The sequence below is a fragment of the Panthera pardus genome, unplaced genomic scaffold (genome assembly GCF_024362965.1).
Source record: "Panthera pardus isolate Hobbes unplaced genomic scaffold, ASM2436296v1 HiC_scaffold_16, whole genome shotgun sequence".
Taxonomy (NCBI): domain Eukaryota; kingdom Metazoa; phylum Chordata; class Mammalia; order Carnivora; family Felidae; genus Panthera; species Panthera pardus.
The window spans coordinates 137,083,853-137,109,029 of record NW_026526721.1 but is presented as its reverse complement, the minus strand read 5'-3'; the positions used below and the strand labels follow the sequence as shown (position 1 = coordinate 137,109,029).

The window sequence follows — 25,177 nt, the reverse complement described above, 5'->3', positions numbered from 1 at the left end:
GGCTCCAGGCTCCGAGCTGTCAGCACAGAGCCCTAGGAGGGGCTGGAACTCACGGAGTATGAGATCGTGACCTGAGCCGAAGCCGGACGCTCAACCGACTGAGCCACCCAGGCGCCCCATATTTTTTTATATTATAGTATCCTTCTAAGGGGACTTCAGTACTCCTAAATGGATTCTAGGCATAATTCACCTTATCCCCAGATGGGAATGGGCCCCATTTATGCACCAAACAGATGCAGTAGCATATGATAAAACAGCTACCTCTAAGTCAGCGACCTCTTTCCACTTTTAATTTTTCCTGAGGTGTTGGGCTGAAAGGGAAATTATCCCCAAGTGTTCTCTATGATTGTTGTCAGAGAAGCGTTGCGATGGCATGTTTAAACAAGGATAAAAGTGATCCTGAGACACAGAATGATGGCTGTTGAAGCAGCCAGATTCACACATTTGTGTGGCTTCTGGCTTGTCAAACTCTGTGCATTTTCCATTTAGGCTCTGAGGAAAGGAGGATGAAATGGGGTTGAGGAAGGTTTGGAAGATTAGCTGGGGTAGGGGACTTGAAGAAAAAAATATATGTGTGTGTATATATGTACATATATGTGTGTGTTTATGTGTGTGTGTGTATAGAGAGGGAGAGAAAAAAGAACTTATACCATGTTTGTAGGTCTAAGCTAAGAAAGAGAGAGTAGCCTTTTTTTTTTCTTAAGTTTATTTATTTTGAGAGAGAGAGCACAAGTGGGAGGACGGGTAGAGAGAATGAGAGACAGAATCCCAAGCAGGCTCCAGGCCATCAATGCACAGCCCGATGCAGGGCTCGAGCTCGTGAACCCATGAGATCATGACCTGAGCTGAGACCATGAGTCAGACACTTAACCAACCGTGTCACCTTGGTGCCCCAAAAGAGACTGTAGCTTTAAATTGATTTTTAATGTGTAGATTAAGACACGGAACTGAATGTAGGAATGTACTTTAGACTGTGTGTTAAGACTCGAAAAGATAATAAGAATTAACTGGAAACAATTCCCATGTTCATCAGCTGACGGATGGATAAAGACATTGTGGCACATCCGTGTAAAAGGAATACTGCTCAGCAATAAAAGGAATAAGCTAATAATGCGTGCCACAACATGGATGAATCTTAAAAGCATCATACTGAATGAAAGCTGTCGGGCAGGGTGCCTGGGTGGCTCAGTTGGCTCAGTGCCCAAGTCTTGAGTTAGGCTCAGGTCATGATCTCATGGTCGTAAGATCAAGCCTCATGCCCGGCTCCGTGCTGGATGTGGAACCTACTTAAGGTTCATGCGTGCTGTCTCTCAAAAAAAAAAAAAAAAAAAAAAAAAATGCCGTCAAGCCCAAAAAAACCACATGCTGTATGATTCCCTTTGGATGAACTTCAAGAAATGGCAAAAAGAACAGATAACAGACCAGTGATTTCAGAGGTGGGGAGTAGGAGTCATTATTGACCACACAGAGGCAGGAGGAAACTTTTCCAGGTAATAGAAATGTTCTATGTGATAATACTACTTTTACGTATTTGCCAAACCCCATCAAATTCTACACTTAACGTTGCTAAAGTTTATTATATGTAAATTATACCTAAAATAAAACTGGTTAAAAAGAAAGTATGATATGAAAAAAAAAAGTATGATAGAATTCACTAATAAGGAGAGAGGGGATCCTAGAATTTAAACAATTTCTGGAAATGACCAGAAAAATCATGGGGTAGCTGAGTTTCCTCCAGAATATGGGAAAGGATGAACATCAGATAAAAAAAAGGAAAGTGATGATGGAAGATAAAAATTATGACATTTTTTAAATAAAGTATACATTTTTTAATGTTCATTGATTTAAGAGAGAGAGAGAGAGAGAGAGAGTGTGTGTGTGTGTGTGTGTGTGTGTGTGTATGTGTATGTGAGAGAGAGAGAGAGAGAGTATGAGATCGGGAAAGGGGCAGAGAGAGAGAGGGAGAGAGAGAATCCCAAGCAGGCACTGCACTGAGCACATGACCATGAGATCACAACTTGAGCCAATATGAAGAGTTGGACGCTTAACCAAATGAACCACCCCGGTGACCCCAAAATGGTCAAGATAAACCTTTTATCAAGATAAACCTTAAGTTATTCTTAATCGTTGTAACTATTTAATATATAAAAAGCCTAGCCTATTACTTAGCTCATAGAAGGCACTTAATAAATGCTGAGTGCTATTATTTTTTCTGTACATTAAGAATGCCTAGGTAGCCTAGTGGGAATTGTGACTATATAGACAGAAGCTTCCTCCTACTTACCTGTGAAGACAGCCTATGAGTGAGCTGGTTTTGATAATCTGAAATACACAAAAGGACGTGGAATTTGTCAGTGACTTGTTTAGGGCAGTCAACAAACTACAACGTATCACAGAAGCTGAATATTAGAGCATCATTTCACAGACACATTCTTAGCTTTGTAGTATATGTCAAATCATTTCTAAGCCATCTTAATCCATTGTGAGACGATCATAAGAACTTTATATCTGATGAGGGTTAAGAGTTCTAAAGTTTGCAGGCATTCAACAGAAGTAATGGCTGTATGCGTAACGTTTATTTGGAAATGTTTCTTGGTCATGTGAGAAATTAATAGTGTGCCAACAATGACCATAGGAGCGTGAGACTCAAGTTAACTTTGATCTTCACATGTGCTGTGATAGAGAAAATATAATAGCCAACATTTATTGACTTCGTAATGTGCTTAGCACTGATTGTGCTAAATAAATTTCACATGTTATTACTGTTAAAACTCATCACCACCTCAGGGAGACACAGATAAGCAAAGAGATTGCACAAGTATTAAGAAGCAGATCAAAATTTTTATCTGACTCCAACAGTTGAGAACCACTGATGTAGACTGTAGGACAAAGCTGATGAGTTTTATCAGAGCTGGATTGCTGATACTGTGTGTTTGGTTGCACTTGACCTATCCTGAGAATATGGGATGGAGAAAGATAACTAACCTGGTCTAGACTGTCTGAGCCTCAAATAATAAGTTCATAGAATAGCAATCTATGCTAAATGGTCAATAAATGATAGTTGAGTGAATTGATAGCTCTATACATTTGAATTCTTAGAAAGTAGGATTTATATACTACATTCTTAACATAGAAAAGGTACCGAACAAAGCATAAGGTTAATGTTGGATTATGGTGCATAATTTATTTTCAGAACTGTTCATCTGACCAAGTCTATTCACAAGTCCATTTTTGGGGCAATGGCATAGACACACTACTGTGTAAGATTGCTGACATTTGCAATAACTTGAGTTTTGATAAACCTTTAATGATATTTTAGGTTTATCAAACTGAGACAATTGTTGATCGTAAATGAGAAAAACAGTTAGTATGCAAACTCTAATGGGTACATTTATCATTTTCTTATCATACTGAGCTTCGAGCTTATTGTCTATTTTCCAAGAAAGTAGAAATGCTGTTTCTTAGAATAAAAATGTTTTTTATAATGTGAGCAGTAGATTCAAGCTGTACAGATTGGCTCTTTAATGAAATAGGCAACATTCCAATGGAACTGACAAGCTTTATTTCTATTTGTTGTATTTTCTTTCTCATTACAGATGGACCCGATTCAGAAAGCTGTAATAAATCATACATTCGGGGTTCCTCTTCCTCATCGAAGAAAGCAAATCATATCATGCAACATTTGCCAGTTGAGATTTAATTCTGATGTAAGTTTACCATTTAGTATTCACTGAAAAAATGTATTATGCTGTTCTAATCTTGCAGAAGAGATTCCTTAAACATTTTTCTTCAGTAACTGAGCATGTCAAAATTCAAAGATAATATTTTTAACTCCTTACGTCCTTTAATTTCAGAGTTTATTGTATTATTTTTGGTTGCTTACTATGGGAACATCACACATATACAATATTTTGTACTTGCACTTTAATGGTATTTTATACTCTCTTGGGAATGCTGACTTTAGGTAATACACTTCCCTTTGGGGAATAGTCAAATTTAGGACCAACGAGACTTTTAATAAACTATTCCTCTGAAGTAAGATAGGTCCCAAATTGTATCTCAAGGCCAACATTTTGCTTTGTAAATGTTTTTACCTGCCTTGGTGGTTCCCAATTCCAGATCAGCTCTTGTGTCCTTGATGATATTTGTGATAGAGCTCTTAAGTTATTACCCCAGAAGTATTAGCATTTTAATAGGGAGTCTAAAAGACCTCAAAGCACTCGAGCCCCTGATGAATAAAACTTACGTGGAAAACATGATAGAAAGGAGACATTTGTAGACCTGACCAGTGCTTTTGCAAATTATTCACAGAGAATTATTTGTACTTTCCATACCTTTTCTAAGGGTCAGAAAATCTCTGGATTCATCACAGTGAAGCTAATTTTGGCCCGTGGCCAATGTGACAAATACTGCCTGCCTGCTTTGGTGTGGAGTTGGTGCTGAAAGATACAGAAAAGAGAAGGAATGTTGGTTTAGAAGGACTAGGAATAGAATACTTTTTGATACTATAGGCAAACAGAGGATGGTAAAGTAACTCCTCTAAGCTGGCATTATCTTGCCCTAAATTGATGTGTGGTGTGGAGATGACCAAACGGATCTGGATTCTGGAGAATGTTAGGCTTTCGAAAATTTCATCTTTCTAGGCAAGTGGGTCCTGTAGGGGCTCTGATGGTGAGAAGAGCATACAAAGTAATCAGGCACAGAAAATAGACATGACAGTAATAAAGCATCTTTTTTCTTCTGTGAGGATGTTTCATTTTGTTTAAGGATTGCTACTATCTTATGAACTCATACTAAAATCATCAGGTAGATTTATAATATTTCTTCTGTTGGCTTAGAAAAGAGTAGATTGCCAGCATAGCACCTGAATGGTATTTGTAGATATAAAAAAAGGGTATACTAGACATATGGCATTTTATTTAAAGAGCGGTTTAGGGGTTTTTGTTTTGTTTTGTTGTTTGTTTTTAAATACTGAGTGCTTTGATTGGATTTGAATTTTAAGACATTTGCCATAGTTTAATTTAATAACAGAAAATCTTTTCAACTGATAAATGTTATACAATAATCTCCTCCAACTGTTGTAAAGAAAGAAAGAAAGAAAGAAAGAAAGAAAGAGTCCTCTCGACTTGCAAATTAGAGTTCTGAACTCAAAAGTTGCAATTTTGATCATTTCTAAACATTTAACAAGCAATCATATAGTTCTGTAATTGCTATTTTAAGTGGCTCTTTCTTGATTTCTTTCCTTCTTAAATTGTATTGATATTTCACTTTGGAACTGATCAGATAATGATATAAAAGTCTCCCAGGAGCCATATTGTCAGCTTCTTACATCTAATGGGGGCTATTTCAATATCTCCTCCTGCCAACAATTTCACTGTCAATATTTTCCTCTGTGTTAAGTAAACTTCCTGTAAACTGGGAATCAGAAAGACACTTCAAGCTCGTTGAACCCAATCTCCTACTAAATTTAAGAAAACCATCTGCCACATCCAGGCTCGGTCTTTAGTTGGTTCTCTCCAGCTATGGGTCACTCACAACTTAAAGACAAATGTTCCTTTCTTTGTTGTTTTTGTTTTTGTTTCTGTTTTGAATGTTCCTAATTCTGTAGATGGCTATCAAAGTCATATTTGGAGTCTTTAGAATTACTACTGGGTATGCATTAACATTAACATAATAGTTTCTTCTTATAAAATGTCATCTTGTTTTATAAAATGTAATCTCGTTTTATTTTCTTGATGAGAGAATAGCAATTTATTTTGCTAATGAAGTTTCAAGGTGATACAGAAATCAGTATGTATTTATTGGAGACAGTTGCTTCTCATTTTCACAGTTTTGTTTTCAGGTATGTACATGACATGTGGTCCAAGGAAAATGGCCAAGGTATTTGGAGAAGTTAGACTAATCAGTCTGGGCCATAATTACATAATTGCAGACTTGATCATTCACTAGATGGTTACTGCATTTATCTTCTATTCCTGCTGTAACAAACCATGGCAAACAGTGGTTTAAAACATAAATGCGTGATTTTACAGTTCTGGATGGGAAAAGTCAGAAATGGGCCTCACTGTCCTATAAGCAAGGTGTTGGCAGGGTTATGTTCTTTCTAGAGGCTCCAGGGGAGAATTCAGTTCCTTGCCTTTCTTTTCCAGATTCTAGAGGTCACCCTGTTTCCTTTGCTCATGACTCCCTTCCATCTTTAGAGCAAGCAATGACCAGATGAATCTTTCTCACATTGAATGACTCTGACCTTCACTTATCTGACTGCTTCTTCCATGTTTAAGGACCCTGATGAACACAATGAATTCATCTGGATAATCCAGGATAATTTCTCTGTTATAAAATCAACTGATTAGCAACCTAATTCCATCTGCTAACTTAATCCCCCTTTGTCATATAATAAAACGTATTCATAGTTTCCAGGGATTAGGACTTAAATATCATTATTCTGCCTAGCATGGATACTCATTCAGATGTTTGGCTTAGATTTGAACTGAATTTTATGGCCACTTGAATTTATCAGGTAATTACCCAGTATACTTTTGTTGCTGTATATAAACTGGACACATGTGAATTCATTGCTTTTACATTTTTATCTTGAACCTTAAATATAAATTCTCTAAACAGTGTTAATTTTTAAAATTGCAGATTAACAAAAACAGGAAGACCCAATGTTATTGGTTTTATAAATGACATAGCAACATTTTACCTATGATTTACAAACAAAATATAATTATTGCAAAGTTGAAATACAGGAGTGGAAACTCTTAGAGACTTAAAAATGTCTCCATAGCATTATTATGTCAATAAGGGAAACTAATGTGCAGGAAATATGAGATTTGTTTACTATTGACTGGTCATGTCCATAAATAGCAGTTTTATAAAATATTCAATACTGAATGCCAAGATCAATTGTATTTATCATCCATTCACCCACATATAAGAAAATAATCTCTAAATTAAGAGAAAATACAAATGTTTTCTAGATAGAGAGATATAGATACATCTCACATTTGACCATTTTAATCCCAGGAAAAGGCTTTATAATCCCATTACAACTGCATCTACTCCTTCTGGGTAAATCTGGAATTTATTGTCCTATTTCCATTATTAAACGTAGAATTATTCTGAAAAAGTAACACTGTAATTTACTTGTATGCTTGGTTGCATCCTTAATCACATAGGAAAGTATTTTTGCCTTATGAACCTTTTTACATTTCAAAGCTTCTTCCCTTTCCAATGAAAATAATAGCTTGTATTTCTTTTCATCTCCGCATCATGAAAATTCAATTTCCTTTCCCTCTATGCTTTTATTTATCTTTTAACCCTTCATATTATAAACTGTGGAGTTTGGTTTTATGCTATTGCTGTTTCCTGTACAGTACATTTTCTATTTTTGGCCCTGGAGATATCTTTTTAAATGGCATATCATACTGTATGTACTTTAAATGAGATTGCTTTCTTCTGGCGTAGGCTTTTTCTTTGAAAAAAACTTTTCTTGACGTTTACATGAAACACACATAGAGGTTATGCAAAAAGTTCCCAGTTAAAGACCAAAAGATTATAAATTGTCCAGTTATTTTATCAGCATCTTAAAATAAGCATAAATTGCCATTGGCCTGGGCAAGCTATTAAGTGTACCTTTGAAAGACAACTTAAGCGGGACCAGTATGGACACAAGGTTATTTAGCAAGATACAGAATGATTACTTGATGACTATGTATAAGAGTGGAAAGTAAGGTCTCAGGCCCCAAACTAAAGAATGATTAGGTTGTAGCATCTAAGAGTCACTACGATTAACCTCTTGACACTGATGTTTCATAATATGTTAGAGACAGAAGAAAATGTTTGCTGATTTCCCATGTGGAAACTGAGATGCAGAGAATATAGGAGACATACAAGGGCCACCTGGCCAGTCACTGGACACACAAAGTCAGCGTCCACACTCATCCACTGTTTCTGCTCTGTCTGGTCCAGGCGGAGTAGCAGGCCCATCCAAAGTCTCCAGCCAATCCTACGGTAATGGTGTGGCTGGAGATCTGCATGTTCCCAGAGAGAAGGCATAGGGGCTCCTTCCTTCTTGGAACTAACTGGATGTGACAGCTGTTGTAGAGGTCATCTACGCCTGGGTGAGGCCTTGCCCACAAGTGCTTGTGAGTACACTCAAATGGCATCACCCATATTCAGTCACACAATTTAATCATAAACACAGTGAAAATTTCAATGTAGATGCAAATTACTGAGAGATAATGTAGTAACAACATGTCATTTATGACTCAGGACTGTCAAGCATCAATTACGTCAAGGGGCTGTTTTGTAAGTCAGAGGGGAAAACCACCTTGGAGCTCTTGGACCCCTTCAAAGGGGAACCTTGGGATTATGACCAATATAATTGATATATTTTTCAACAGTATTATAAGATAGAAATCATTATTATTTTTCTACATTTTAGATCCCAGAAATGTAGTGGAGTTAAGCAATACATCTGAATTTAATTTACATCTTCGTGTTAACTTCTGTAACCAAATGAGGCAATATAATGATGAAGTTGCTAAAAGGAACATTTTTTTCCTATCAAATGACCAAATTAGATGATTAAACATTTGTAACATCATATCTTAAGAAACACCTTTTAAATATTTATATCTGTATTATTTATGGGGGTTGATATTAAAAGGAAATACTGCTTAGAGGGAGAGAAAAAAAAACTAACAGTGGTTGTACTGGAGTTGAAGAACTACTCTTCTTTCTACTTTTATTTTCAAAATTTCCTTTATGAGCATGCTTAAAGTTTATAAAGGAAAAAGGAATTGTTGCATGGACTATCTTATTATGGCTTTTAAATCACATACTTTGTCCTAAATTATAAATTCCATTTTGAAGGCCTTTGATGCAATTTTGTGAATATTTCTTGCCTATTTCTGGAAGTGTCTCCAGTCTCAAAACATGCCCAGCAGAGTTCATAGATATTGTTGCCTCATTCAGATTTCAGCATTTTATTGCATGTCCTAGGAGAAGGGTTAATAAAATTGTATGCATGGGGGTACATCATGCAGCAGAGAAGCTGATGTGATGGTAGGAAAATCATCGGATCAGAATTTAGATAACCTCTTGTCTAGATCTGCCCTTTTTTTTTCTTTTTTGTTGGCTACATGTCCTGGGGCTCTTTGTTGAACTTACAGGACCCATTATCATCTTATTTAAAATTAATAGCCATCCCTTCTAGCCATGTTGTAAGAATTATAAAATAGAACATGTAGGCAATCAGATTATAAACTGTATAGCAAATGAAATGGAAACTTCATTTTTGTGTTATGGGATGAATAATGTGGTTATCATTATTTTATTCTCTGAATGTTAAATTACTTTTTTTTAATCTTTTAAGTGTTTTTATTTATTTTTGAGACAGAGACAGAGCATGAGCAGGGGAGGGTCAGAGAGAGAGGGAGACTCAGAATCCCAAGCAGGCTCCAGGCTCTGACCTGTCAGCACAGAGCCTGACGCGGGGCTCGAACTCACAGATTGTGAGATCATGACCTGAGCCTGTGAGATCATGACCTGAGCCGAAGTCGGATGCTTAACCGACTGAGCCACCCAGGCACCCCTGTTAAATTATTTCTTAATAAATACTGAAGTTTGAAAAGATCTATCTTCAAGAAAAGTACTTAAAGGGCTCTACCCCATTGAAAGTGCCTGTGTTTAGTGTATTTTTGTGTTGATTTGAGGTTCTCACTCCTCATAAATCTTTACCTTTTACCTTTTAAAAACCACAGGGTCAACTTGTCAGTGACAAAGCTGCTTTATTAGCAGTTCTCAACCTCTTTAAGTCTGTTGCTGCTGCTGCTGCTAAGTCCCAAAGGATTTTCTGGGGGACCCACTTAGAAATTAAATTGCAGGCAGCTTTGAAACGTCTCTTTCATAAGACAGTGTCTCCTGTCAGTCTTCAGGACTCACAGAGATATTTAGAGGTTTGGGCTGAGCACTGTGGCCTTCCTACTGGGTGCTTTTTCTTCTTCAAAAGTACTTCTGTGACAGGGCCATTCAGCTTCTATAAGAGGAGACACATCCAGGGCCTGATGAGGTTTAGTTTCACTGTCGCGTCACCCTCGTGTGAGAGACTGGCTCTGGGGCATGTGGTGATGAACTGTAGGTTTGGCTGCATTTGAAACAAGTGCCTGGGACGTCTCTTTTGAAAGGCTTGTGCTCTGAGTGTGCATTTGGGCCCCATTTCATCGCTCAGCCTCACCAGCTTGTACTTCCTGAATAGAGCCCACAGCTCTGTCAGGAATTCTCAGAAAACAAAACTTGGAACAGAAGGACCAGGCAAAAAATATTGGGTCTGGCTGTTAGAGATTTCAGGAGAAAATGAGCCAGTCAAGAGCACAGGCACCTAGTTAAGCATCGTGCCTCTTTGGCAGGCTTTTAAAAATAAAACTTCAACATTGGGATATTTTGGGACTCTCTGAATCAGGCTTTGATATTCCAGAGTTTCATCTGTGGATGGAATGAAGGGTAAGGGACTGAGAAAAGAGAACTCTTTGTAAAGGAGTCCCTATTTCTCTAGTTATTTTTTTCCCTTTATAAACAAAGAAAAACAAAATAATAAAATTCACTTTTGTATCAGATTCTCCTAGACATGGCAAACTTGAGCATTGTCTCTAGAAAGAGAAGTTGATTTAAGATTTGAGTAGATGTTGGGATGCCTGGGTGGCTCAGTCCGTTAAGCATTGACTTTGGCTCAGGTCATGATCCTGCACTTCTTGGGTTTAAGTGCCATGTTGGGCTCTGTGCTGACAGCTCAGAGCCTGGAGCCTGCTTTGGATCCTGTGTCTCCTTCTCTGTCCCTCTCCCGCTCATGCTCATGCTCTGTCTCTTAAAAATAAATAAACATTAAAAAAAATTTTTTTAAAGGTATGAGTAGATGTGTTACATAACCTTTGGTAATCGAAGCGATATTTGTATTTCTATAGAGGACTGTGAGCACCTCAAAGAATTGCTGTGTGTTAGGACTTCGAGATGTCTAAGAAGTCATTCTGTCCGTTTTAGAGATTGTCGAGATGGCAAAATCACAGGTCAGAATATGAGTTGGCTTGTCCAACATATCTAAGCTGTTGAAATAGCTGGTGGGGCTGGAAACAGCCCTTACGTCCCAGCATAGTGCTTTTATTTGTCATACCAGGTGACATGCCCCAAGGGAAATTTATTTTGGGATTTGCACTGGCATCAGCTGACAGTTTGCAACTGAGGCAATTTGGTCACATAAGTTCTACACCCACTACAGAAGCTAATCAAGGTGGACACACTCATTGCTAGCTTGCGAGAAGTACAGATTGCTGGAATGTGGAAACACATTTCCAAACTGAGTCCCACTTGAGGGATGATGTGATTGCACCGAATATTGAAGGAGCGCGTGAGAATCTGTGCTGAGAGTCTGTTCCATCCAACGACACCTATTGAAGGCAGAGTTTTCAGAAGAGGACTAAACATGAGCAAAGCATAAAAGGGCAGAATATGGGGAAGGTAGAATGTGGCGACGCAAGAGGTGTGTTTCCAATTAAACGAACTGACAGTTGTCCGTGTGTGCCCCAAAGATGAAGCAGGAAAGCCTATTAATGTTAGGAAAGCTCTACAAGTCTTAGCTATCACTCGATGAATTTTTAACAAATAATTTAATGCAGTGCTCAAGACTAGAAACATTTTTCTTTATTGCTATCGTAAGAAAATTAAGGTAGAAACAGGAGGCTCCAGGATGGTCTACGCTTCAGCTTCACTGAGGACATTTAGAATAATTGCTACATTTTGATAAAGCATAGAAGTTTAGGTTGCCTTTTCCCCAGTGCCTGATCCCTTTGCAATACAGGATTCATATCCTAAACAACTGTTCTTTATAACCTAAAAATGAAAGTTCACTTGACTTTAAAGGGAGATAAATACATGGGACTAGATGAGCACAGCCTTGAAACGGGTTCTCATGACTTTGAAACCTTGCCTTGTAGCAATCTCTGATTTTTAGGTTATTTCGAAAAAAGAAGTATATTCAAAAACTCCCAGCTTTAACATTATGATTATACCCTGACGTTTTCAGGGTACACCGGTAACTTCATCACTGGCTAATGATGCCTTTGTTGGCCATGGAATAGAAAATCCTTGATGTAACCTGGTTGCCCAGAAATTGCTTGATATGCGTATCTACTATAAATGTCACCAGTCATTTTATATCTCTTTTTACAAGTATATGCACTTCTTAATCTATCACAGGCCACTAACAGTACTTGGGGAAACTAAATGTAGAAACTGGGTTAATGATCACCAATAGTTGAAAGTCTCAGAAATGAAATTTGTTCATCCCTTTCCATATATTATGGTCAGTATTTGTCAGGTCCCTTGTCCTTTTTGTTATATTTCATTTTAGTTTATTCAGCATTTAATAAGCCATCAGTTTTGCCATAACCCTGGAAACTAGGACAGTAGAGGGATTTGTTTCTGGGCAGAAGAGCAAAGGAATTTAAGAAAAAGGTAGTTTATGTTAGTGCTATTCTTTTGTCATTTTGGGTTTTGTAGCCCTTTGTATCCTGGCTTTCTTAACAGTTGCTATCTGTTGTCTGTTTCACTGACTCCTATTATCTGTATTAATTAACTAGAGTAATTGTACCTTTTTCAAGGGTCCACAGGGCCAAAGTTTCCTTATAGATGAGATGAACATATCCATTCATTTTATCTCCTTCACAGTAAGTTTCTTATGATGACCAGTTTAAAAGTGGCCATTTGATTTTACTGTGAGCTTCAGGAGATTGAAATTGTACCAGGCATGCTACAAATTACACACTGCATTAGGATTATGGTGCTAGAATTTCTTATATGACATTAGAACCAGAACTTGAAAAACATGGATGCCTTCCTTCGTACTCTCTAGATCTCTGTATAATCTAGCCACTGTTTTAGAACACTGTTGTACACCCACCATTCTGGCCCAGATTCACCTTTTTCAAGCCTGCCAAACCTCATTGCAGATGCTAAATACTGCCTCTGGGAACTGTTGTCTCAGTCCAAATCTATGTTTTGATGTTAATTGAATGTGATAGTGGTAAAGGTTGCAGTCATTTGGGGAGCTTATTCCTTGTGAGGAGGGAGCTGCGGAGGGTAAACGGAGGCCTGGTGTGCTATGCAAGTTTAATTTTCTGCGTCCACCTGCGATGTTTCAGTAATACTTTGAGAAGCAGAGAGAGAACTTTTAAGAATTGCCCGGGTAACATTGAGCGTATGTGGTTTACTCTTTATTGGGCCTAAATGAGCTTTTAAATTCCTTCCATAGGAAATCTGTGGAGGTGGAGGTAGGGAAAATTTATTCTTACCAGGTTTATCGGGATATCAGATCGGTCTGTACAACTTACACCTTCTCTCAGATGCCTTTATAAATAAGGTTTCAGAAGGTAGTCTCTTAACAGGTTTTTTATCCATTTCCCAGGCAGGGCTTATTTTCTCTGCATCAGCGAACTTGTCATGATAATCAACTTTTTTGTCCCAACCATCAATCACTCTTGATTACAGCTGGGTAGAAGTTCTGTTCTGTTGATCAGCTCATCAGTGCACATGATATTACACCTGGAGGCCAGTACAAATCATCCCTCGATGGGGAAAGCGTTTCCCTTCAAGGCTTTTGTCGACGGTTTTATCATTTACATTTGGGTCTCACTGAGTTGTCATGTATAACTTTAACTCTGCTTTCTCCTATGAAGTATTCTCCTGAAATAGCTCTCAAGGTTTGCTCGATCATTTGTGCGATATGGTTATTATGTTCATGCTTTGGCTTTCTTAATTCAAATAGTAGCTTATGATCTATTGTTTCCTTACTTTCATATCAACTTTTTTTCCGTTCTTAATGCAGTCATTGTAGAAATTAAAATCCCGCGAATCATAATTCAATGAATATTCAGGACTTCTGTAAAAAAACAGTTTAGCATATGTTTTAGTAGAATGTTTGCAAGTCTAATTTTGTTGATTTTTAATGGTTTCCTAAGTTAGGTTTTTTGTTTTATGTTTTGGCTTGGGCTAGGGAATATTTATCTTTAATTTTCATCTTATTTTAAGTAACACTAAGTAGCTATCTTCATGGTTTCAAAAGACATTGAGAAGTAAATGTTTTAAAATCAATTGCTCAAACTCAGCATTACTCTTTGCTGTGTCTGCAATATGTGTTATGCGAAGTAAAATTATTTCTTATTTCTCTAAGCCAACTTCTATTTCTTAAAACAGGAGCATGTTCAGATAAGTACTACAGCAATGATAGAACATTATCATGGTAAAATATTTATTGATTTCATAAAGTATTTAAAATAAACGTATGATTAAATAAACATTTAATATGTCCTCGGTGCATCCCACAAAGATACTTTTTCTTTTTTTATTGCATTTTGTTGTGTTTTATTACTTTATAAAATCCAGAACAATAATTTAGAGAAGCATAAGAGATATTTTAACATTTAGAGTGCAAAGTATAAAGAAAACTGAATGGAATATGAACTTACAAAATAATGCAGATTTGATTAGATTTCATGCCTTTCCCTTAAAAAGGATGAATTAGAAAAACCTAAAGTTTCCTGTGTGGCTGGACTTCCTATGCTAATGATGTATTTCTATTTTTTGTGTGTAATAGGACAACAGTAGGAGAGAGACTGCTGCTTTCTTTCGATACCGATTCAGGTATTATTAGTTCTTACTTTAATCCCCAAAACAAAATGAGGGCAAATGGCATCCCTTAACAAGAAAGCGATCCATGCAGAAGCATATAAACCACACAACACTATATGGGGTTTGGTTTTTAAAGGCTGAGCCAACAGCTCAAGCTGGTTCACTGATAGATCTGTTGTCCTGGCTCTCTTACCAGGATGGGAGCTGATCGCTTCGGGCGAGAGATGCTATGTCATTATGCAGGTTTAACAATTAACGAGAATATATGCACCCACTGTTGTGGCTCTTTATTAGCAGTCAGCAGACTGGATGTTATAATGAAGAGTAGGTCAGAATAGTTCATCTCTTCTTAGCCCAGAGAGGTTAGTCAAATGGTTTGCCACAAAGAACTTGGCGTCTTAGCCTGCCATATGACTTTTTTTACTTTTAAACAGTAGCCACAGCGTATAACCTAATGCCAAACTTTGAACATCAGCCCCAAAGAAGGGGCTGTGTTTATATATTCATAAAACACTCAGATTGTCTGAAAAAATTCATTACAATTTATTGGAGGCTGATATGAAAGGACAGACCTTTATTTTGAATAACTCAAGGAGAGTTTTCTCCTTCTCGTCTAGTGTTTTCCGGGTGGATATGTTTAGTTACATTGTAGTTCATTGGCACATTTCATGTTGGCAGAAAATTTAATGCAGATTTTGGAAAGTGAGACATTTGGGGTGGGATCCAGTTACTAAAATTTTACCATGTAATCTCTAATTTGAAACATGTTGTCAATCTTTAAATTAAAAAAAAAATGCTGAGAATTAAAAGCTCAGTGAAAACAGAGATTGTATCAAAGGTATTTCCACCAAAGGTATAGAAATCAGTGTGGGGTTTTTGTTGTTTTTAAACAAACCACTGTATTGCTGAAGAACCTTGAAAGAGTAGGCACTAATGTAGTTCTATCTCATGAAGAGATGTATTCTCTATAAAAAGTTTCTCAATTCTGGTTTCAGGAGAATGACTTCAGTATCTGGAGGTGGAGGAGAGGAATAAGTTAATTATGTCGATTTCAAAATGGCACCCATATTTGTTTCTTCAGCTGAAATCTCTTCCTCAACTTCATATTTGAATATCAATGGCTTAGTTAGTATTTTCACTTGGTTAGCTAAGAGATAACTCAGATTGAAAATGTTCATAACTATAGGCCCATTCCCTTCTGCATTTCCCTGATAATGGCAGCTCCGTGTTTTTGTTTCATCTGGTAAAAATATTGAAATCACCCTTTCTTACTATCTCGCACCCTATGTTCAATGTTACACAAATTATGTTAGTTCTACCTCCCAAATATCCAGAATCTGACCTCTCCACCACCTTCTTGCTACCACACTGGTTCATGCCACCATCCATCAACTATCATTTAGATGATTACAAACATCCTCTTAATTATTGTCTTAGCTTCTACTCCTTTTACTCAACATTTTTAACTTGGTAAGTTGAAACCAGATGGTTTTCTGTTTAAAATCCTCCAATGTGGTACGTTCTCCTTACATTAAAAGGCAAAATCCTTAGACTGGCTCTCCAACCCTATGGAATATGGACCTCGGGAGCCTTTCTGACCTCTTCTCCTCCCATCACCCCCTCAGTTGCTCTTCTGCAAACACATTGGCCCCTTTTGCAGGGCCGGGACTGGAGTAAGGCAATTGAGGCACTCAGGCACAAAATTTAATAAGGGTTGCTAAAAAAGTGAGTAATCAGAATGAATATTAAATGCAATAGTAAAGAGGTAAAATTGGCAGACTGTGGTCTTTATGCTGGCCACCCATTTTTGTAGATAAATTTTTACTGGAACCAGGCGAGTGAGGCAGGGTTGTACAAGTACGGGGTCAGATCCTGTCTTACTTAATTTGGATATTTTGTCCACAATAGATTTTGTTTGTTTTGGTTTTAATTTTTTTAAATATTAAATATTTAATTTTTTAAAATAATATGAAAATATTATTCATCTTGATCCCTGAATTGTTTAGTATCCCCTTAAGTTTTTCTCCTGATGCAAATACCTCACTTACCTCAACTTCGTTCCAACCCAGCTCTTACTATGTACCTAGAATACACCTGGTTCATTCCTACCTCTATGTCTTTGCATGGACTCTCTCTCTCTCTGCCTGGAATTCCCTTTCCTCAGATTTCTACATTTTTTAAAGCTTTATTCAAATATTACCATCTCATGATGCAACCACTGTGTTTAGGATTTCAGCCCCTGTCATTCCTCCTCTCCTTACCTGATGGTTTTTCCCCTAAGAACTAATTACATCCTAATATACTTCATGATTTACTTATTTATTATGTTTATTGTCCACTGCCAATTAGAATATAAGCTCTCTTGGGACAAAGACTGTTTGTCTGTTTGAGTCACTGTTTTATCAAGTACTTACAGCAGTGCTTGATATGTAGTGCTTAATAAATATTTATTGAGTGTATAAGTTAATGGCTAAGTAAATATCAGGATGCTCCCCTGAGGTAGATAGATGATAGATAGATAGACAGATCGATGTCGAAGCTTCATTTCACCTAAGCTTTATGATACGTCAGCCCTCCCCCAATTTCCTCTTCTTTCATACTCAAACCAGGGAAGTCCCGTGTCAAGGAACAGAGACATTCTTAGGGGAGATGGAAGAAGCTCCCTTTGCCCTAGTTCATTCACCCTTAGGGAACAAATATGGTCTCCCTCCTGTGAGCTTGCTTCATTTTCTGACATCAAAATATTTGGTCTGTCCAAGGACATTAGATGGCTTCACAGTGGATCCAGGCTTTGCTTGGTAACTTAATACCAAACACGTTGTTAGGGCCTTCCATCATGTAATGCATCCACAAATAAGATGAATGGTCAGTGATGTAAATACCCACATGTTAGTTAGGTTAGGGGAACGGGAAATGAAAGAGAAGTGAGCTTTGTTTCCAGATAAGTTGTCACTGTTTTATCCCCAGGAAGATTTAGGATGATCAAGGGCTCTAGCAGCACCTCATCTTAGAGGACATATGGGAATATTTAACTGTAATAGATCCAGCTCCCCATTTTTGGTTCATCTGGTAAAAATGTTGGAATCACACCTGTGTTCAATACTATGCAAATTATGTTAGATCTGCCTCCAAAATAGACCCAGTGATTTCGGGGTATTTTCCGAATCCCGACGGAAGCCCCAGTCTTCCACAGACTCATGTTTCTCAGGAATATAGACAACTATGTATCTAAGAAAACTAGCGGGTGACAAGCAGTGGCATCTGGTCAGGGCAAAGCGGGATCACAAATAGACATGACCAGTGGCACCACTTTGCTTTTCCCTTTGTGCATGTCGGCTCATGTGGAGCAGTGAGCATATGTGGAAGTGACTAGTTAGAGGTACATCATGGGTTAAACAGAGTTTCTAGCCTAAACTTCAAAGTTAAATTACTTAGACTACAAACTTTTCTCCTCTCTATACAAATCCAAGCTGAAAGAACAACAATAAAAAACCCAAAGTGGATGTATCTTCCCTTTTCGAATTCTTTACCCATTAGAGCACTTTCCCTTTATTCTTATTCTACCAGTTCTTTGAGTTGACTTGAAGTTCCACAATAATTATTGTCTGTGCCTACCAAAACAGGAACAGATAGAGACATACATTTTTCTATCGCCCCAACTCTTGACAGCTGCCATAAGATGAGATCTTCATAGATATTACAGAAGCCCAGGTTTCTTCAGTAACTCAATAGAATACTATGACACTTCCTAATAACCGGGAGTAAATATTTTCTAAGATTTTGTGCCATGGAAAAGATGAGGATCACAGCTGTGGAATGATTCAGGGAACTCTTAAGTGTTAGGTGTTCTACAGGGTTACTGTTCACTAGCAGTTAAATGAACAAAAAGAAAAAAAATATTATCAACTTTATTTGATAATTCATACCTAGAGTAACCAGATTCTTTAGAGGCAGAGTGATGGGTGCTGACCTTCCTACTTTCTTGCCATCGCATAAAAATCTAGGCAAATTGTTACATCCCCATTGCCTTGTTCTCTGGATGACTTAGCCTAAAATGAAAGAGTCCGAGGTCCTAAGAAGACATTATCTGAAACTCAGTCTACACATCTGTCTTCTGATTTCAATTTTATTTATGTGGAAAAGAGAGTTGAGGAAGATTTAAACACCTGGACTTCTTTCCATGAGGCTCTAATTCGCCCTATAGAGGCAATTGCTCAAAAGAAAACAAATAAACACAAATGGCAGCTAAATATTTCTCCTTCCATAATACTAGAAGGCATCAGGGGTGTCTTTCATGAACTATTGCTTCAAAAGCCATCCATCACTGCAACAGTTTTCCCATAGATTAAGGGCTAGATTTGCATTCTAAATTAGTTCTGCCAACAGCTGCTGTAAGATAACTTGGCTGTAAGTTAAGAGTTTGTATTTGATCATCTGCCAGTGAAGATCATAAAATTCAGCTTGGCAACAGAATTTAGGAAAAGAGGTCTCCTCAGCCCAGCTGTGCTTATCCGACTGAGTGGCGGGTGTAAAAGCAGTGCTCCAGCTCTCCTTCTCAGGTCAGCATGTGAGTGATTTGTTGCTGAGGGAGTTTGAGCTTAGTTCCAGTTTCTTTGTGTAAGAGAGCTAAACTACCTTTTGTTGAGCTTGGAGAGGGGCAGGGCAGGGAGGATTATTTTAAGCCTGCTATAGTAAACATTCTAGAGTGTTGATGTGGCAATCTGTTCGAATCTTTGCATGATCCCTTGATAAATCACCAAGACCATCATTTCAGCTTTGCACCTCATCCACAAAATGCAAGTTCAGATGAGAAAGGAGTTATTTTCCAGGTTACTGTCTGCACCAGATTCATGAAATGGAAAGACAAAGGGACCTTGGATCAGGCTGATCCGGTCTCAGCACATATTTGTTGTATGACTTTGAGCCAGTTTGTTTAACTTCTATGAATCTCAGATTCTCGTGCAATGAAGATGATAACACTACTGTGCAAGATGTCACTGAGGCTTAAAGGGAGTGTTGTAAGCAAAGCAACAGATTCACAGTAGGATTTAGAGTTAATTCTCTTTCCTTCTTGTATTTGATACTGGCATCAAAATGGTCATGTTTATCAAACTTGGTGTCTTTCCAAAATCACAAATTACATATCTGTGGCAAGGATTGCTAAATGTCTAATTCTTCCTTTATCTTTCTTCATCAATTAGATGATTGCATGTTAATTGGCCCCTGCCAATGTGTTCTATCCTTTCGGCCAATTCTTCTTTCCAATAAGGCATTAAGCATACAGAGTCACTAAGTTATTTTTTTAAATATAGGTAGAAATTAATTCTAGGAGCAATTTGTAGCTTGACTTAGTAACTGACAGGTTGATTCTGGGTTTTCTCTTTCTCTGTTTCTAATCCTAAACCGCAAGATCTTCTATAATAGATGTGGGTTTGACCTAACATTTTTCAAAAATGATATCCAGTGAACTGCTGTTCAGGTATCAGACAGTTGGCATTTTGAGTCATATAGATGGATAATAGATGCACAGCAATAGTTATAAATAAATTTATATGCCATTGACAGATTCGCAAAAGGTTTGCTGCTTAGGATTAGTGCAAAATGACTGGAGTTCAAATGCTTAGAGCACCAAAATGTTCCTGAAAGAGAACTGGCTTTGATTTCCAGATATGAGACTGTCAGTGGTCGGCGGAGGGGTGGTGGGAGGAGAAATAGGTATTTTCCAACTGATAAGCAATCGCTCGGTGCTTGTGGTTTTCTAGGTAGGGAAAAGTTTCTTATGTCAGCAATTCATGCGACAGGCCGGTGATGAAGTGACTTCCTCTGCTCCTGTTAAATGCTGAAGTGCTTATTCCTCAGTCCATTGGGAAGATTTAGAGCCGCAGCCTACAGGGCGAGGGCCACCTGTTCTTTCACTCGCTAGAGGTTTGGTACTACATCAGTAATTTCAGGGACCTGTGATGGGTTGTGGCCTTGTTTGTCACTATCGCTTTATGCATAACTCGTCAATTGATGGCAGTGATTATATCCATCTTCACGGAATACAGACTCGGTTTGAATCGCAAGATCTTTAACCCTTGAGTTTCAGGACCTTGAGTGAGGCAGTTGCCCGAACTCCCAAACCAGACGGTCGTGATATTTTGTAGTGCCAGATAATGAACCTCACAGGCTATTTTTCTTTGTGAAGTGCTTTGATTTACTCCGTTACCTGTGTTTTTGAACACACGGTGTCTGAATAGTTTCTGGCCATCGTAGGCATTCAGTAACTGTTGCATAAACTCAACATGTGCTGGAATGACTTGGTGAAGGATGAACAACAATGGGAAGAAGAAGAAGGGGGAGATTGCTGGAAGTCGCTGGACATATTTCAATTTGGAATCTTTACTCAGGATATTATCTTGTGATAACTGACAGATACAAACTTGTATACAAATGCCACTTGCATTTGTTTCAGATATGGGGCACAGAGGATTTCATTTAAATTTTTTTTAACATTTATTTTTTTTAATTTTTTTAATGTTTATTTTTGAGAGAGAGAGAGAGACAGAGTGTGAGCTGGGGAGGGGCAGAGAGAGAGGGAGAGACACAGAATCCGAAGCAGGCTCCAGGCTCTGAGCTGTCAGCACAAAGCCTGACACGGGGCTTGAACTCATGAGCTGTGAGATCATGACCTGAACTGAAGTCGGATGCTTAACCGACTGAGCCACCCAGGTTCCCCTAACATTTATTTTTGAGAGACAGAGAGACAGAGTGTGTCTCTGGAGGGGCAGAGAGAGAGGAAGACACAGAATCCGAAGCACACTCCAGGCTCCAAGCTGTCAGCACAAAGCCCGACACGGGGGCTCGAACTCACAGACCACGAGTTCACGACCCCAGCTGAAGTGGGATGCTTAACTGACTGAGCTACCCAGGCACCCCGAGGATCTTGTTTTAAAAGTGTTTTCTATTAGGCTTGAGAATTCATATTGGAACTATAGCTAGAAGGAAGCCAAAATGTTCCCTTTTTAAGAATATTTTAAAATCTAATTATCAGAAATCTATATTTAGTTAAATATGATGTTGAAGAGAGTGAAATTTTTGCAGCATGTACTATTCATCACTGTGTTCTCCTTCCCACATACATCTTTTCATGCCCTCCCCCATCCCCACTTGCTGACGTTAGAATGGGCCATGTGAAATTGCTAATTTTATAGGTTCAAAGTGGTCACATGCTGGCAGTTTAATATGATTCATGCATATGTGCATGCAAATACATTTTGGTTATTCTAACAGCAGTCTAGTGTGGGAGAAGCACACTTCATCTGAAAGCAAATTGCTCATTTTGCTTTTTCTTTTCTTTCTTTTTTTTTTTTTTTTTTGAATGGAAATCTAGAAATCCCCTAAAAGCCTCATAAGCTGCACCAGGATTGGTTTCTGTGTCATAATAATAACAGTGTCGTGAGCAATCATAGATATAACTATCATGTATGGAGCATTTAATGTGTTTAAATTCAGTGACTCCTTAATCCTTATGATAATGCCAAGCTTACCAGGGACTGAGTCTGTCTCCCCACCCCGCCCCCTTTTTTTTGTTCCACCACCGCAGCCCTAGTGTCTAGCACATAGTTTAGTACATGGGGCAGATTATAACAACATTTGACGCAAGCATCAATGAACAGGTAATCATGGATTGTTACTTCTACTTTGCCAATGAGAAGCTTGAGCTTTAAAAAAAAAAACTGCATTGGGGCGCCTGGGTGGCTTAGTCGGTTAAGCGTCGACTTTGACTCAGGTCATGATCTCACGGTCTGTGAATTCGAGCCCTGCGTGGGGCTCTGTGCTGACAGCTCAGAGCCTGGAGCCCGTTTCGGATTCTGTGTCTCCCTCTCTCTCTGCCCTGCTCACACTCTGTCTCTGTATCTCTCTCAAAAATAAATAAACATTTTAAAAATATTTTTTAAAAAAGCTGCATAAACTCCCTGTGCCCACAAGCAGGTGGAACCCAGTCTTCTGACCACAAAGTCCTTGAATATCATTAGAGATCCTGCTTGCCTGGAGCCACTGCAAAAGGGAAGATACATCTTTTGACAGTTTGAACTGTGGTTTTGTTTCCTGTTTTCTTGAAAAGTCTTGAGACAATGTGACACAGATCTGAATTATAGAGCAAATGAGAGAGTGGGAGTTGAAACTAAGTGTGATGGTAGTCAAGCCTCCGGGGCATTTAATTAAAAACAAACAACAGCTCTGAGGTTTACCAGAGGGTACATGGGTGGGAGGATAGAATTAAGGAGAGCACTTGTCCTGATGAGCACAGGGTGATGTATGGAAGTGTTGGATTGCTATATCGTGTACCACAAACTAATGGAACACTGTATGTTAACTAACTGGAATTAAAATTAAAACTTAAAATAAAAAATAAAATAACATTATGAGAAGAAACATTAAAAAATATATAAAATTTAAAACCAAAAACAACAATAAAAACACTTTATTTTCCCACCAAAAATTAAAGGAAAAAAAATAAGCCTAGAATGTGCCTTTTCAGGTAAGCTTAACAAGAATTAAAATACTCGAAGAAGAAAAAGAAATGTTTCCAAAACCTCTATAGCTTGCTCCCTATTTCTTTTAAATGTACCATGATAGCAGGATAAAATGTTTTAACTAAAAGGTACCTTGATAACATCCCACCCTTTCCCCTTGAGTCTTAAGAGTCCCAAAGAAAGTTCCCAGTAAGCAACTGAAGGGGGATGAACTGGCATTGGTGAGGAAGAAGACCAAAGAGTTAGGGATTGATTTCCTGCCCCCTTCTACTCCTACTTTATAACAGAGCAGATATTCTGTATTCCATCTTACTTACAAGTCTGGATTGTTTCTTTGCCACAACTTTTAAGAACACAGCTGTGTTGGGGCGCTTGGGTGGCTCAGTCGGTTAAGCGTCCGACTTCAGTTCAGGTCATGATCTCACAGTTCGTGAGTTCGAGCCCCGCATCGTGCTCTGTGCTGACAGCTCAGAGCCTGGAGCCTGCTTCAGATTCTGTGTCTCCCTCTCTCTCTCTGCCCCTCCCCTGCTCATGCTCTGTCTCTCTCTGTCTCAAAAATAAATAACACATTTTTAAAAAATAAAAAAAAAAAACATAGCTGTGTTACAGGCCGTGTTACAGCCTTCATACAACCCTAGTATTAGGTTGGGAACATCTAGCCTCTTGCCAGTAGAGAAATCATATATTAGATGACCATGCATATTCACAAATTCATTTACCTCTCCTCTCAGTCCCTAAAGAGATCCATTAGTCCCTTTGGATGGGCATCAGGGATTCCTTCCTCCCTTATCTCCTCATCCTCATTTCCTATTTTACTTTTCTCTTCCTCTACCGACATGCTGATAAGCTGTTCTCTGTATTTCTGCATTTCCCCCAGAGCTGACTGTCCATCATCTGCTTCTGTTTGGTTTTTCTTTAGCTGTATCTACAGCAGAGAAGGGCAACTTTAGACCTTGTATCCTCTGGGCTCTGGAGGGGGTGCTCAGACTTCTCAAGTTCCTTAAAATGAAATACCCATAAAGCGAACTTTTTTTTTCCCTCATGCTGAGGGTCTATTTTAACATAACTCTTCTAAATGATTATGAAAACATGCCTAACATCTTTTCTCCCTGTCTTGCTAAGACTACTAATGTTGTCTTCTCCCATTAGTATAGCTTGGAGCTGATAGAGGCAGTTAGTTGAGGTTCCCACAAGTGGGCGGGGGGGACGTCTGAGAGTTGGGTAGAGAAAAAGCTCTCCCTTCCACAAAAGGGTTCTAATGTGATGAAAAGATATTGAATCAAATACCAGGATGGAGACTCCAGAATTTCTCATTCAAATTTAGTTTTTATTCAAGGCGCTGAGTTTTGCTTGTCCAATTCGAGCCGCACAAAGTAAAGAATAGCCTTTTCTATAATAATTTTGCAAATGAAGAAACTGAGATTTGGGGAATAATAACTTTCTTAAGGTCATATAGTCCATGAGTAGAAAGCCAAATATTAAATTCAGAACCATTAAATCCAAACTTCATTTCATTCCATTTTACTGAAGTAAGACTTATGCCTAATGCTTAGCTTATAGACCTGGAACCATGCTCTTTTGGGTTCTGGGTTATAGTAAGATTTATAGAAAGGTTTAAGTACTATATTTCATGTGTGTGTGTGTGTGTGTGTGTGTGTCTGTGTGTGTGTGTGCATTAACACACCTATTGTGAGGCGATATTTCTTCTTCACTTAAAGATGGTGAAAAATGAATGGATGTTTCCAAAAAGGACTTGAGGTCTATAGATGAAATTCATGTAAGATTGAAAAAAGAATCACAAGATTATCTTGGTGTCTGCTGAAAAGATGTTTTTTTAAAGGCATGAGTAAATTATTTTATTTTTTTTAAGCTTCCTAAGTATGTGATGAGAAAGGACAGCCAGGAAAAAGGAAGACACATAAAAAGCCGTGGATGTGAAGGGCTCCTGAAATAAAAGTAGTACTTATTTTTGA

The 25,177-nt window shown here is 38.1% G+C and overlaps 1 protein-coding gene across 3 annotated transcripts in view; it reads left to right on the top strand.

Annotated features, from left to right (window-relative positions):
* Nucleotides 1-25,177, top strand: part of ZNF385D (zinc finger protein 385D) — an 894,647-nt gene that overhangs the window by 771,719 nt on the left and 97,751 nt on the right. For all 3 annotated transcript variants that reach the window (XM_053903848.1, XM_019435221.2, XM_019435226.2), the window contains one exon: nucleotides 3,597-3,707. In XM_053903848.1, coding sequence (XP_053759823.1) covers nucleotides 3,597-3,707 — 111 coding nt within the window. The remainder of the gene's footprint in view (nucleotides 1-3,596; nucleotides 3,708-25,177) is intronic.